The sequence below is a fragment of the Esox lucius genome, chromosome 12 (genome assembly GCF_011004845.1).
Source record: "Esox lucius isolate fEsoLuc1 chromosome 12, fEsoLuc1.pri, whole genome shotgun sequence".
In the NCBI taxonomy this organism is placed as follows: Eukaryota; Metazoa; Chordata; class Actinopteri; order Esociformes; family Esocidae; genus Esox; species Esox lucius.
In genome coordinates, this window is record NC_047580.1 from 312386 (window position 1) to 328318 (window position 15933).

At 41.1% G+C, this 15933-nt stretch overlaps 1 protein-coding gene across 1 annotated transcript in view; it reads left to right on the forward strand.

The window, feature by feature from the left end:
• Positions 1-15933, forward strand: part of LOC105007870 (potassium voltage-gated channel subfamily D member 3) — a 299675-nt gene that overhangs the window by 258693 nt on the left and 25049 nt on the right. The window contains exon 4 of the mRNA XM_034295883.1: positions 9296-9397. Within this exon, the coding sequence (XP_034151774.1) occupies positions 9296-9397 (102 nt within the window). The remainder of the gene's footprint in view (positions 1-9295; positions 9398-15933) is intronic.

Sequence of the window (15933 nt, forward strand, 5' to 3'; positions counted from 1 at the left end):
TGAGGCAGTTAGTATAGATGAGCATCAGTAAATCAATATCAGTAGATCTATTCTGAACATTGGGATGTCTTAGACTAATGTCTTTTAGCTCTATGCCGAATTTATTATTATTGTAACACTTTACTAACAGGCCTATGGCCACTATGGCTATAATGACTATACCAATCCATTCAAAGACTACCCTGCAATATAGTCTAAGGCTGCCCTGTTCTGGAGAGCAAGCAAGCGTACAGCTTCCAGCTCCTCAGAGATCAAATTGCTGGCCCTAGCGGTCACATTAGCAAGATGTTCTACTTCAAAAGCTAAATCACGCACCTGATCCAAGGACTGCATCACACTGTACATGGGCCCACATTTACTGTCCGGCTGGGAATTAATAAAGCACACGTTTCACAGTCAGAGATTGGAACAGACATAAGGGGCACAACCCCTGTGGAACTGTGTGGTATTAGCCCACATGAATTTTCCTTTCTTGATGGCTCTTGCATGAGCGAGAGCAAGTTGGCTATATAGGTTACTGGTCCTGCCTTTAACGGCATGGTCCTGAACAAAAAGAGAGGCTTTTGGCCAAGACCAAAGAGCTGTCAAAGGGCACCAGAAAAAAAATTGTAGACCTGCACCAGGCTGGGAAGACTGAATCTGCAATAGGTAAGAAATCAACTGTGGGAGCAATTATAAGAAAATGGAAGACTTACAAGACCACTGATAATCTCCCTCAATCCGGTGCTCCACGCAAGATCTCACCCCGTGGGGTTAAAATGATCACAAGAACGGTGAGCAAAAATCCCAGAACCACACGGGGGGACCTAGTGAATGACCTGCAGAGAGCTGGGACCAAAGTAACAAAGGCTACCATTAGTAACACACTACGCCGCCAGGGACTCAAATCCTGCTTAAGCCAGTACATGTCCAGGCCCGTCTGAGGTTTGCTGGAGATCATTTGGATGGTCCAGGCTTCGTAAGAAGCATTTCAAGGTCCTGGAGTGGCCTAGCCAGTCATCAGACCTCAACCCCATAGAAAATCTTTGGAGGGAAAGTCCATGTTGCCCAGCGACAGCCCCAAAACATCACTGCTCTAGAGGAGATCTGCATGGAGGAATGGTCCAAAATACCAGCAACAGTGTGTGAAAACCTTGTGAAGACTTACACGAAACGTTTGACCTCTGTCATTGCCAACAAAGGGTATATAACAAAGTATTAAGATTAACTTTTGTTATTGACCAAATACTTATTTTCCACCATAAATTACCAATAAATTCATTAAAAATCCTACAATGTGATTTTCTGGAGAAAAAAAAAATATTCTCATTTTGTCTCTCATAGTTGAAGTGTACCTATGATGAAAATTACAGGCCTCTCTCATCTTTTTAAGTGGGAGAACTTGCACAATTGATGGCTGACTAAATACTTTTTTGCCCCACTGTATGTTTGGGTATCATCGGCAAAGCTATGGTAGTTAATGTTGTTGTTCTGTAGAATTTGGCCCAGAGGTAGCATATAGAGATTGAACAGAAGCGGTCCAAGAACTGGTCCCTGGGGAACTCCCCATGTCATAGCCACCCTATCAGATTCGTGATTACCAATGGTGACAAAGTAACTCCGGCCGTCTGGATAAGATCTGAACCAATTAAGGAATTTGTCTAAGAGACCACTTGAGTTCACGAAATTGCTGAGTTGATTGAAGGCAGCCTTCTCAATGATCTTGACTGTAAAAGGGAGATTTGATATATAGAGGGAGAGAAAATATTGTTGGCCTATTTGCAGATGATGTGATTGTTTTGTTATAACAACCAGATGTATGCTTTCCAAAACAAATGGCCCTACTTGATACACATGGACAGTACCTGAATATAACAAAAAGGCAAGTTCTTACATTAAATTAATTGCCATCCCAACAAATCAGATATTAATACAAATTGAAATGGAATTCCAAGACAATAAATAATAAAATATCTTGATGTGACCATAACCAAAACTCTTACTAACATGTTTGAAACCAATTATGTTGAAATAGAGGACAACATCCAGAAGGACGTGGGTATATGGTCAACCCTTCTTTTGGACTTTACTGCCAGAATACAGACGGTTAAAATGAACATCCTCCCTAGGTTAATATAATTATTTTATTCCCTCCCAATCAATGTTTTCCTCCAAAATAAGTTCTAGGCATGGGACAAGATGATTTTAAGATTAATATGGGGTGGGGGGGCAAAAAGCAAACAATAAGATTTGCAACACTTCAACTCCCTAAGAATAAAGGTGAATGGCCTTATTGAATTTAAAGGGGTACTTCTATGTGTGTAGGCCTGATATCTGGCATGTTGGTGTAAGCCTGACTACGAGTCTGGATTAAACGAGATGGAAAGGGAAGTACAGGGATGCCAGACCCAGATACTGGTGGGATACAGGTATCCAGCAGGGCTTTTGACCGGTTATGGACCCAATTATAGCATTTACCCTAGAAATATGTAATCTTGTAGTGGACAAATACAAATTTAGAGGAGGTGTTCGCACACAGATGGTTTGCGTATCGGACTTTCAAGCAATGGTCACAAAAAGGCATAACGGCAAAGTGTACGATTTTAGAAAATGAGTAAATAACCAGTTTTAAAGTTTTAAAGACAAAGTATGATCTCGACAACAAGGATTATTTTAGATATCTACGGTTAAGGGATTACTTTGTAAAAGAGATAAAGCGGGACCCAGAAGAAACTTCAAATAAAGTGATGGAGGTAATTGTGGACGCGTACAAACAAGGGGACCCAGGAATGCCTAATATCAACTTTCTACCGAGCCCTTGGGGGATGCAGGGAGAAATCTACACTATGTAAAAGCGAAAGGGGAAGCAGAACTAGTGGTGCAAATGACAGAGGATGACGGGTACAGAATGTGTGAAACCCAATGTACAGGTACTGGTCATAACATTTGAATATCATCAAAAAGTGTATTTATTTCAGTAATTTCATTTAAAAAGTGAAACTTTTATAATGTATACATTCATTCCACACATACTGATATATTTCAAGTGTTTATTTATTTTAATTTTGATGATTATAACTGACAACTAATGAAAACCCCAAATTCAGTATCTCAGAAAATTTGAATATTGTGAAAAGGTTCAATATTGAAGACACCTGGTGCCACACTCTAATCAGCTAATTAACCCAACACACCTGCAAAGGCCTTTAAATGGTCTCTCAGTCTAGTTCTGTAGGCTACACAATCATGGGGAAGACTGCTGACTTGACAGCTGTCCGAAAGACGACCATTGACACCTTGCACAAGGAGGGCAAGACACAAAAGGTCATAGCTAAAGAGGCTGGCTGTTCACAGAGCTCTGTGTCCAAGCACATTAATAGAGAGGCGAAAGGAAGGAAAAGATGTGGTAGAAAAAAGTGTACAAGCAATAGGGATAACCGCACGCTGGAGAGGATTGTGAAACAAAACCCATTCAAAAATGTGGGGGAAATTCACAAAGAGTGGACTGCAGCTGGAGTCAGTGCTTCAAGAACCATCACGCACAGACCTATTGGGAAGGGTTTAATGCAAGTATCAATATTTTGGGATACAGCATCCCTAACACAAGTCCTGTCATGTATTCACTGGTGTTACTGAGTTTTAAAGAAAGATTTTAAATTTTATAATCATTTATGTATGTTATGTATGTTACATTCTATGTGTTTGAATGTATATGCCTTTGCACGCATATGCAGGAATGTGTTCAGCTGTGTGTCTTCATGCATAGATGAGGTTTGATCATGCCATTCTCTCTTCTGTTTTATTTCCATGTGTTGTGTTTTCTTCTTTGGTACAGACACGTTGATTCTCTGTGCATTTTCATCACATAACTTTGGCTTTTTGTTTCTGACTGTCCTACAGGATTTAACCACAAGGAAACCACAGGTGACTAAGCAGTTACAAAAGACACTAGAATTGCCTCTTGCCAAAAAAACATTACGCTTGATTTAATGGGTCCCAATTGCAAATATGTTTCTTGGGAGTAGATGGACTTATTCACCTCTTTTCAATATATTATTTGAAACGGGTTGAGCGTGGCGAGCTTGCAAATGTGGGAAACCTTAATAGCGCCTCTGTGTTGTTAAAATAAATCTTTGCTGTCATTACTGTCACATCATCCTTGTTTACATATGTACCAAATAGTATTATTATACCATTATCCTTGTAGGAGATGTCTATATATGTGCACATGTATAAACATCTGTCAATAGCGGCCATGTTTGGGGGCTACCGATGCTCTGGTAGCATATACCCGATGGCAGCAGTTTGAACAGACCATAGCCTGGGGGGCTGTGATCTTTGATGATGTTCCATGCTTTCCTCAGGCATTATGTATAGTAGATGCCTTGCATGGAGGGGAGATGGCTGCTGATGATGAGTTCCGCAGACTTTACCACTCTGTGGAGGGACTTGCAGTCCGCAGTGGAGCAGCTGCCATACCAGGCAGTAATGCAGCCTGAGAGGATGCTAACAATGCGGCACCTGTAGAAGTTGGTGAGAGTTTTTACAGAAGTTCCAAATTTCTTGAGTCTCCTCAGCAAGTATAGTCGTTTTTGGCCAGTTTTTACTGCCGAGTTCGCTTGTCTAGACCAAGTGAGGTTATCTTTGATGAACACACCGAGAAACTTGAATTCAGAGACTCTTTCCACTTCAGCTCCATCGATGTGTATGGGGGCATGACCCCCCCCCCCCCTCTGCCGCTTCCTGAAGTCCACAATCATCTCTTTAGTCATGCAGATGTTGAGAGATACACCTCCGGAAAAAAGAGACACTGCAGCTTTTTCTTTCCTTTCCAAAAAAGTTGAAAAGGCAAGTTTTGAGTGAGGAACAGAAGCGTTCAATTTGAATTAGTCTCTTAATTGTAACCCTTCTGTTCCTCACTCAAAACCTTCCTTTTCAATTTTTTAGAAAGGAAAGAATAAGGTGCTGTAGGTTGTTGTCCTGGCACCATTTAGCCAGGCTCGGTACCTCCTCTCTGTTGGCGGTCTCATCATTGTTGGAGATTAGAACCGAGAAGGTAGTGCCTTCCGCAAAACAAAGGATGGTATTGGAGCTATGCATGAACAGGGAGTACAGAAAGGGACTGAGTACACAGCCCTGGTGGGCTCCAGTGCTGAGGGTCAGTGCAGAGGAAGTGAGGTTGTCCATTCTCACCACCTGGGGTTTGCCCGTCAGGAAGGCCAGGATGCAATTTCAATGAGAGGTCCCAGGGTCCTGAAGTTAGGAACAAGCTTAGCGAGGACAATAGTGTTGAATGCAGAGTTGTAGTCCACAAACAGCATCCTCACGTATGTGTTGCCTTTTTCCAGGTGGGAGAGGGCGGTGTGGAGTTGTCAGGGCAATGGCATCGTCCGTAGATTTATTGGGGCGGTATGCAAATTGAATGGGGTCCAAGGTGTCAGGAAGGATGGAGCCGATGAGTTCTGACTAGCCGATCACAGCACTTCCTGAAGGTGGAGATCAGTGTTACAGGGTGGTAGTCGTTCAGGCAGGTGATAGGTTTCTTCAGAACAGGGACAATGGTGGTCTGTTTGAAGCAAGGGGGGACTGCAGACCGAGACATGGAGAGGTTGAATATGGAGGTGAAAACCTCCGCTAGTTGGTTGGCGCACCCTCTGAGAACACAGCATGCAATGCCATCTGGCCCTGGTGACTTCAGAGGGTTCCCTTTTTAAAAAGCTCTCCTCACATCAGAGGTTAGGGACAGAGTGCAGTCGTCCTGGTCCTCAGCAAGCCTCACCTAAGGAATTGTGTTGGTCGTCTCAAACCGTGCATAGGTGAACATCTGGCAATCCGTTGTTTCAAAGCAGTCCTGTAGATCAGTAACGGTTCCAGCATTGAACTGTCTGAGAAACTGGTTAATCCTGTTTTAGGCATTGTTTATGGGGAAGGGAGCAGCAAAATAAATTTGATCAGCTTTACCAAAAGTTGGGCGGGGGATGGGTTTGTAGCCATTTCATATTTGTGAATATCAATGGTCAAGAGTCTGATCACCCCTGGTATGAAAGTTAATGTGCTGATGGTATTTCGGCCAAACATATTTGCTTTATTTAAATCAGCAACAAGAATAGAAGCTGCCTCAGAGTGAGCTTCCTCTAGTCCATGTATTACTGAATAGGTCTTCCAGTGTGTGTGTTTTATCTGCCAGCATGGGTATACAGACTGCTGTGATTGTTCCCACGGAAGGTAGTGTTGTGGAAAATGTTTCCCCTTTTTCCCGCCAACAACCTCAAACAACTCAGGAGTTTGTGGATTCAATAGTAAACTTTATTGTCATAAAGCCATACCGGTCTGCAGAGCAACCAACCCATATTGGTCTGCAGAACACCTGACTTCCAAACCTGGGACACACACTTTTATCCATATGGTTATACAATGATATTAGGTTCTCCCATTAGGCAAATTTCTGGACAGATCCTTCCCGAATCTTCCATCATTGGTTCTTTTGTACAGCATATTCTCTGAAGTCATGGATTCTTTGATCTCTGAGCTCAGGCTCATTTTCCCAAGGCCTTCAAGGACAAGCAATGTCATTCTGTCATCCACATGAAACATACTGTTGCTAACTAGACACAACAGTACAGTAAGAGAAAAACTGGCCACAGCTGTTGACCTTGAGACACACACAAATGTGTACTTTATTGCTCTTTCTTAAAAATTAAATGTGGAAAAATCTAAGACAATTAGACTGTTTGGAAAAATAATATGAGCCCTGGTTTCCTGGTTAAATGTTTAATCAAGTACCACCCAAGTAATATGCAAGTGATCACATGAGACATACACATATACAATTGTTCTTTCTACTCTTCATCAGGTTAATGTGAAATAACATTTTATGAAAAACCGTCACAGTAGATGGGCCGACAGTCAGTTTCTCCAGTTCTGGTGAACAGTGTTTTGAGAGTAGTGCAACATCCGTTCCCCAGCGAGAGTTAGCCATAATGCAGACCCCTCCGCCCTTACATTTACCTGACTCAGTAAAAGGAAAAGCCAGCAGAGGTGAGGCACGGGTCTAGTGCCTTTTCACTATCCATTACACTAAATGGATAGTAAAAAGGCAACCAGATGAACTGATCCACAAGGCCTTACACCAAGAGGGGTTTTAGGAAAAAACTAAAAAATAAATCACCTAGTGAATAGGGTATGAAACGGTGCGTTTTTGCATTAATTAAAATGCCAGTGTATCGGTCCAGACTCAGAGTGTAAGCCCATGGATCGTTTGACCATAGGTGACATGAATAAGCTATAGAAAACCGAGGGGAGATTTTGGACAAATACCAAGTCATTTTTGCCTAGTGAATACAATATTATCATGTGTATTCAATATCAATATTTCATTTTTTTATATAATCGTCATTTTCAATACCGATATATCGCGAAACCCCTAGTTTCATCATTTGATATGTTGACTATTTTCTAATGAATATAAGATTTAAATGATTTGCACATCAATGCATTCTGTTTTTCTTTACATTTTAAACAGCATCCCAACTTTTTTGGAAACAGGGTTGTATTACGTAAATAGACTTCTATTCACACTGTAAACTCTCACCACACCAGGCATTTGCTTGGGGCAAGGCAAAGGCACAGTCGGACAGGCAAAGATCAAAACCACGAAAAGCACAGGGCTAAAGACGGAGTCGAGGAGAAAATCAGGCTAAGGTCAAACACAGGAATCAATAAAAGAAATGCACTAGGTGGAAGCAAAAACCAAAGGCTCAGAATAAAAACAATACCTCACAAAGGCTAGGGAGAACTGAACAGAACTAAATAGGGACATAAACCAGACACAGGTGGGGACACAGGTGCTCAGAATGAGGGTGATTGGGATCTGATGACTGGGGTGCGTTCATGAGTCGTGAAGCGTGGGGTGCGTTCAGGAGAAGTGGAGAGTGGATGCGGGTCCAACCCGGAGGAGGGCGTCACAGATACAAAGCAGGCATGGTTAATCGAACAAAAGACTAGGAAAGAGGTACAGTAACAGATGAGAGCACAAAGAGAGGGAGACTAAAGATGGAGAGGGAATTTTTTTTTTAAAGTAGACTGATTTGAAGAAAGAGGGGAGGATAATCAGGCGATAATGGTCTGAAGCAAGTGAAAGTGGGATGGAACGGAGGATAGAACAAAATTGAGGAGAAGATGAAGTTAGACAGAAGTGTATTTTTGTCTGTTATTCATCCTTTTGTAACCCCCTCTTCAGACTCCCTCTGTTAATAGTGGAGTGTTTATTCTAAGCATCATTAATAGGACTTATTCAGCCTGCCAGTTTTAGTGCGTGTGCATGTATACCTGTTCATTGGGTCCAATGAAGTTATCAATTATCACGGTCTATTAAACCATTTTGTGTGTTTAATTCATGAAAATAAAGAACATGTTTTTTTTCTCCTTGACCCTTGAAATGTGGTCTGATCGTCAAGGTGTTAAAATAAATGTTAAATTTATTTACATCCACAGCCATGATTGACTGACATGGTATAGACTTCCCTCCTTATTTAGACTAAAGGTCATTGGTCTATTATAATCAAATCATGTTTGTAACATCACAAAGTAGGGCAAAATGTCCCTCCCACCTGAAAAAGCTAACATTCCTTCTAAAAACTATTATACCAAAATAATTGGTTAATGACATTTTGAAAATATCAGTGTTATGTCCACCTCATAATTGCTTTTGACTGGACCTTTAATACCTTTAAAACTTTTCCCAGACATTTTGCAAGCAGACATCATGTATTGTTTCTTATTGATGCACTTGGAAATCACTCTGGGCATCACGTGGCCCCCTTTTGATAATTTCTGTCTTTCCATTTTCTCCTTCTTTTGTGCCTCTGTTTCTATCCTTGAGAGGAGAGATTTGAGAGACTGGGGGGTTGGCTGCACACCAATTACTTTTACTGTAAATGAGATGAACTGTATGCAGTCTGAAATAGCGTTTAATGGCACTGGACATTTAATTGATTAATTCTACCTAGTTTATTTAAAACAAGTATTTATTCATTTATTATTTATGAATTGCACAGAGTGAAGTATTCTACAGTACCAGTCAAGAGTTTGGACACACTTTCCCACTCAAGTGAATGAGTGTGTAGAAATGTTTGACTGGTACTGTATAATACTTCAGGTGTGTATTACTTCAGTTGTGCATTTTGTATATACCAATGTTTGCACCAACTAAAACTCGGATTCGATTATTTTTTTTTTTATATAGGATGAAACCTACTATACAGTTTAACAGCTTTACTCGGTTGGTTGTTTTAGAAAACAAATCTTTGATTTTCAGAAAGCCCGTCTGGCCAGGATACGAATATCGAAGACAGGAAACTCCAACGCCTTTCTCCACAGTAAACGCAATGGCCTCTTCAGTGATGCCTTGGAGCTCACGGTAAGTGTACACTCCATACAAACAGCACAACCAACCACCACATCCCTTTGCTATCTATTTTCTTAGCAGCATTCCCCCAACAACACGTCTTGATTCAAACAGCTAATCACAACACAAGAGCCCCTTCAACTCACAAAGGCACTCTCTTTTCTACAACCCTGATCAGTCACAACAGTAGGGTGCTCTCTGTGTAACTTGACAGTAATGATATATTGGTTTGACACTTGGAATGGAGTACTGGAGTCCTCCCTGGGAGACCCGGCTCTCTCAAAAGCCACATAGAATCACTGTGACTGCACAGTCAAACACTTTTTCAACACATCTTCTGTGTCCTTAAGGTCAATACTGAGCCCTAACTACAAACTCATAACAAAATGTCACAGGGTTAGATCAAGACAAGGTTGCTACCTTAGTGTATTCAGATATCCAATGATAATAGACCAGTTATGACTTCAAGACAGAAAGTAAGCAGTAGAAAGGTGTCTATTCAAATGCTGTTGTCCCTCCTCTCTTTCTGTTGCAATATGCATGGCCTAGCTTCTGAGACAAGATAAATGAGTCCTCTCTGTTAATACACTGTAGTGTGAACATCTTGGTGCTCAGCGGGGATCCAGGCTGCAGTTGTTAGCAGACATGTGAACACTTTAATTGAAACACCCTGCTGTTCTGTTTTGCTTAGGACATCCCATCTCCCTGGGCCCTGGGCCGAACCACACAAAAACACAAGAACTCTCAAGTTGTCTATTGTTTCTTTTTCTCAATGAATAAACTCTGTAAACACTCTGTCAACCATGTATATTCAACTATCCCGCGACCTGTATGCTTTAGAGGTAACAGATATAAAATGTATCAAGTAAATTATGTTGTAAGTGTCACAGGAATCAAACAAACTGACCTCAGCTACATCAGGAATAAACAGAATTACTCACTTTTGCTAGTGCCAAGTACAGACTAAGCTCAACGGATTCCTTGCCTGGCCAAGGAATGTAGCTACGCTTCACCATCTGGATGATTCACAACATCCCTTATACAGCCTGCTGACTCTGTGGGTATAGTCCTTAGATGACTAGGACAGAACCAGATATAGCCCACAGTGTCTGTCTACGCTAGCTCAGCACTGTTTAAGTGAACTCTTCCCCACAGTACAGTAACACATACTATGTCCAGCTAAGAGACAGGTTCTGCAGCCCAGCTGACATTCACAGGGGAGTTCTCCAGTTGTGAATCAACACTATCAGTCTTAAATTCACTTTTTAACACTGGGGTAGTTGCTGTTGATGAAAACTTTCCAACGTAGCAGACCTTGCTGGAGTTGTGGAATGGTTCCAACCAACAGTGTTGTGTGCTGCACACAAATGCTGTTTGTGGAAAATGTGTTAGATGTTCTACTTTAAGACAAGAATTGAACTATTTTACAGAATCTATGTGTATATATGCCTACATTAATATACAATTAGGCTAGTTAATGTTAGCACAGTTTAGTTTAGTGACAATGATCATTAATCTTACTTCAGAAGTGTCTAATAATCAATCAACTGATCTAAACCTCCATCTGCAGCCACATATGTTCATTCATTTCTAGCTGGATAATTAAAAATAAGTGCAGTTTATATTAATTCTAGTACTGTCAAATTATTAAAATAATGAATCACGATTAATCACATTATGTTCTGTAGTTAATCATGAATAATCAGAATTTTAGATTGAGTTCATATTTTACCCTTTATACAATTTTTTCTGTTTAAAAAGCAGTGCATTATGTTAAAGACATACTGTGTTTTATTGCAAACTCTGGATAGTGCTTGACTTGGAATTAAATGAATGGAAGTCCCAGTTTACTAGAATATACATATATCAGTCCATAACTTACCACAATAACTGGCTGTATCTTAGTGTAGCCCGTGTATACACCTCTGGAAAACATTAAGAGAGCACTGCAAAATGATCAGTTTCACTGGTTTTACTATTCATAGGTATGTGTTTGAGTAAAATGAACAGTTTTGTTTTATTCTATAAACTACTGACAACATTACACCCAAATGTATTGTCATTTATAGTATTTATTTGTAGAAAACAACTGGTCAAAATAAACGAACAAAAGATGCATTGTTTTCAGACCTCAAATAATGCAAAGAAAAACAAATTCATATTCATTTTTCAACTTCAAAATACTAATGTTTTAATTGAGGAAGCGTTCAGAAATCAATATTTGGTGGAATAACCCATATTTTTAATCATAGCTTTCATGCGTCTTGGCATGCTCTCCACCAGTCTGTCACATTGCTGTTGGGTGACTTTATGCCACTCCTGGCACAAAATGTCAGAATGGGTGTCGTCGTGGAGTGCATAGAATGAAGGAGTTAAATGCAGGGAGGCGGTTAACGTATCTTAGTATATTAATACTTCAATGGAACGCAGAAAATAATGCGCACAAGCGCAACAACAAGCGTGCAAGGCAACACCAGACATAGAACAATACCTCACAAAGATGCCCAGAAACAAGGGAACTAATATAGGCAACCTAATGAGGGAATGGACACAAGGTGCATGCAATAATGAGACTTGACAGTGCCGTGGGAGGAGGAGCGGCATGACTAGAAGGCCGGCGATGACGCACGCCGAACACCACGCCGGGGGGGAGGGCGTGCGTCTTCCATGCGCATCCTCGTTACACAAAAATTAAAGTAACTTGGCTTTGTTTGATGCCTTGTGACCATCCATCTTCCTCTTGATCAAATTCCAGAGGTTTTCAATGGGGTTCAGGTCCAGAGATTGGGCTGGCCATGACAGGGTCTTGATCTGGTGGTCTTCCATCTACACCTTGATTGACCTGGCTGAGTGGCATGGAGCATTGTCCTGCTGGAAAAAACTATTCTCAGAGTTGGGGAACATTGCCAGAGCAGAAGGAAGCAAGTGCTCTTCCAGGATAACCTTGTACCTGGCTTGATTCATGCGTCCTTCACAAAAACAAATCTGTCCGATTTCAGCCTTGCTGAAGCATCCCCAGATCTTCACCGATCTTCCACCAAATTTCACAGTTAGTGCGAGACACTGTGGCTTGTAAGCCTCTCCAGGTCTCTGTCTAACCATTAGACGACCAGATGTTGGGCAAAGCTGAAAATTTGACCTTACTCCATTCTTCTACGGTCTAAACCTTAGGGTCTTATGCAAACTTCAGCCTGGCTCTTCCTTGCTTTTCATTGATGATGGGCTTTTTCCTAGCTTTGCACGAATTCAGCTGTGCCCCTGGGAGCCTGTTTCGAACCATCCTCGCTGTGCACTTCACCCCAGCTGCTGTTTGCCATTCTTTTTGTAGGTCATTTGATATCATCCTACGTTGTTGAGCGACATTCGAATGAGTTAACTGTCATCTCGGTGAGTGGAAATTCATTTTTGCCCTCTTCCAGTTTGTAGCTTTGTTGTCCCCAATGTCTGTTGCTTGATCTTGTTTTTATGAACCGCCATCGTGGAAATGTTCAGGCTGGAAGCAAACTGACACTCACTATATTCCTCTGCCAGTAAAGCCAGAATGGAAACATGCCATTCAGCTGGTCCTATTGCAAGAGGACAGTGATGACCACAGCAGTGGTTTTTATACTTTTATACAGTTTTAATATACTACTCGTTAAATTTGATTTGGTTCAGGTAATCACCTAAAGTACCTCATTGAGTAAAATGGGATGTGCCTGTGTTGGAATTTAACAGACACTGGAATGGAATGGCTACCATACAAGCAGAGATGCTGATTTAAGAAAAATTTGAAATGGTCTCTTAATTTTTTCCAGAGCAGTATCTAAATAGAAGGTTGCTGGTCTATGATCCCATAGTTCTACCATTTCATATTGTTCTTTTGTTAAACGCACCAGGAATGGTAACTGCTACATTAGGCTACTGTATAAAAGACATATCAGCCCCTCTTATCTGGAGAGCTGCAGGGTGTGCAGGCATTTTACCCACTGAATCACACCTAAGCTTGTCAAGGTATTTTGCTTTGATGTTTATGCTTAAGTGGTTAGAATGGAGTTCAGGTGAACGCCTGTAAACAAACGATTTCCTGAAAGATGGTTAGCCACAAGCAAATACATGTGCCTCTATTAAATGATTCCCAAATTTAACCAAATGCATGAGGTAGGCTACTTCAATAGGCAACGGCATAAGGAAGTCATGGTGACTAGAAATTTTATCTACAAACATTAATCAGGGTACATCTTAGCACAGATGTTGTTTTTTAATTCCACTATTATAATATGTTTTAGTGGGAAACATGAATGCTTAGCTCAGATTAGCAAAAACATTAAATAAATATAGAGTTACAAGCAACCATGGGATGGAGTTCTCCTGTGACATGGTTAGCGTAGGGAAGCAGCCATAACAACACTGTAAGCATTATGGCAGCAGAAATAATCCCGTTGTAAGTACTTTAATAATATCATTTTTACTCTGGTCAGCCAAATAGTCCACCATCTTGTATTATTTCTCTTAACTTTTAACACCCTATAGGGCCACATCTATAAGAAACATGTACACTCACCTAAAGGATTATTAGGAACACCATACTAATACTGTGTTTGACCCCCTTTCGCCTTCAGAACTGCCTTAATTCTAGATGGCATTGATTCAACAGGGTGCTGAAAGCATTCTTTAGAAATGGTGGCCCATATTGACAGGATAGCATCTTGCAGTTGATGGAGATTTGTGGGATGCACATCCAGGGCACGAAGCTCCCGTTCCACCACATCCCAAAGATGCTCTATTGGGTTGAGATCTGGTGACTGTGGGGGCCATTTCAGTACAGTGAACTCATTGTCATGTTCAAGAAACCAATTTGAAATGATTTGAGCTTTGTGACATTATCCTGCTGGAAGTAGCCATCAGAGGATGGGTACATGGTGGTCATAAAGGGATGGACATGGTCAGAAACAATGCTCAGGTAGGCCGTGGCATTTAAACGATGCCCAATTGGCACTAAGGGGCCAAAAGTGTGCCAAGAAAACCTCCCCCACACCATTACACCACCACCACCAGCCTGCACAGTGGTAACAAGGCATGATGGATCCAGGTTCTCATTCTGTTTACGCCAAATTCTGACTCTACCATCTGAATGTCTCAACAGAAATCCAGACTCATCAGACCAGGCAACATTCTTCCAGTCTTCAACTGTCCAATTTTGGTGAGCTTGTGCAAATTGTAGCCTCTTTTTCCTATTGGAGATGAGTGGTTCCCGGTGGGGTCTTCTGCTGTTGTTGCCCATCCGCCTCAAGGTTGTGCGTGTTGTGGCTTCACAAATGCTTTGCTGCATACCCCGGTTGTAACGAGTGGTTATTTCAGTCAAAGTTGCTCTTCTATCAGCTTGTGGTCTGTTCCGGTGTCTGTGTGGTATGTATACACGGTCTATATTTTCATTGTGCCATAATGTAATGCACAAATGAAGTTTATGGATGCACATGTTTTACATTGGTCAGCCATTCTGTCCGTCATATTGAATTATATCTCTTATCTTTTAACAATCTATAGGGATACCTGTATAAGACAAATTTTTTGCCAATTGCTGGGTCAATCACAGTTATTGTTGATTTTAAGTATATTACTATAGATTTCATTACATTTTAACAGTAGCACAAAATCCAAGTGGGCGTGGCCCCCTGTGGAGCAATCAAGTCGTCTGTCTGGGTGTTAGGTATACAGGTGCTGGTCATAAAATTAGAATATCATCAAAAAGTTGATTTATATCAGTAATTCCATTCAAAAAGTGAAACTTGTATATTACATTAATTAATTGCACACAGACTGATATATTTCAAATGTTTATTTCTGACAACTAACAACTAATGAAAATCCCAAATTCAGTATCTCAGAAAATTAGAATATTACTTACAAAGATTTTTTTTTTGAAATGTTGGCCAACTGAAAAGTATGAACATGAAAAGTATGAGCATGTACAGCACTCAATACTTAGTTGGGGCTCCTTTTGCCTGAATTACTGCAGCAATGCGGCGTGGCATGGAGTTGATCAGCCTGTGGCACTGCTCAGGTGTTATGAGAGCCCGGGTTGCTCTGATAGTGGCCTTCAGCTCTTCTGCATTGTTGGGTCTGGTGTATCGCATCTTCCTCTTCATAATACCCCATAGATTTTCTATAGGGTTAAGGTCAGGCGAGTTTGCTGGCCAATTAAGAACAGGGATAACCATGGTCCTTAAACCAGGTACTGGTAGCTTTGTACTGTGTGCAGGTGCCAAGTCCTGTTGGAAAATGAAATCTGCATCTCCATAAAGTTGGTCAGCAGCAGGAAGCATGAAGTGCTCGAAAACTTCCTGGTAGACGGCTGCGTTGCTCTTAGACCTCAGAAAACACAGTGGACCAACACCAGTAGATGACATGGCACCCCAAACCATCACTGACTGTGGAAACTTTACACTGGACTTCAAGCAACGTGGATTCTGTGCCTCTCCTCTCTTCCTCCACTCTGGGACCTTGATTTCCAAAGGAAATGCAAAATTTACTTTCATCAGAGAACATATCTTTGGGCCACTCAGCAG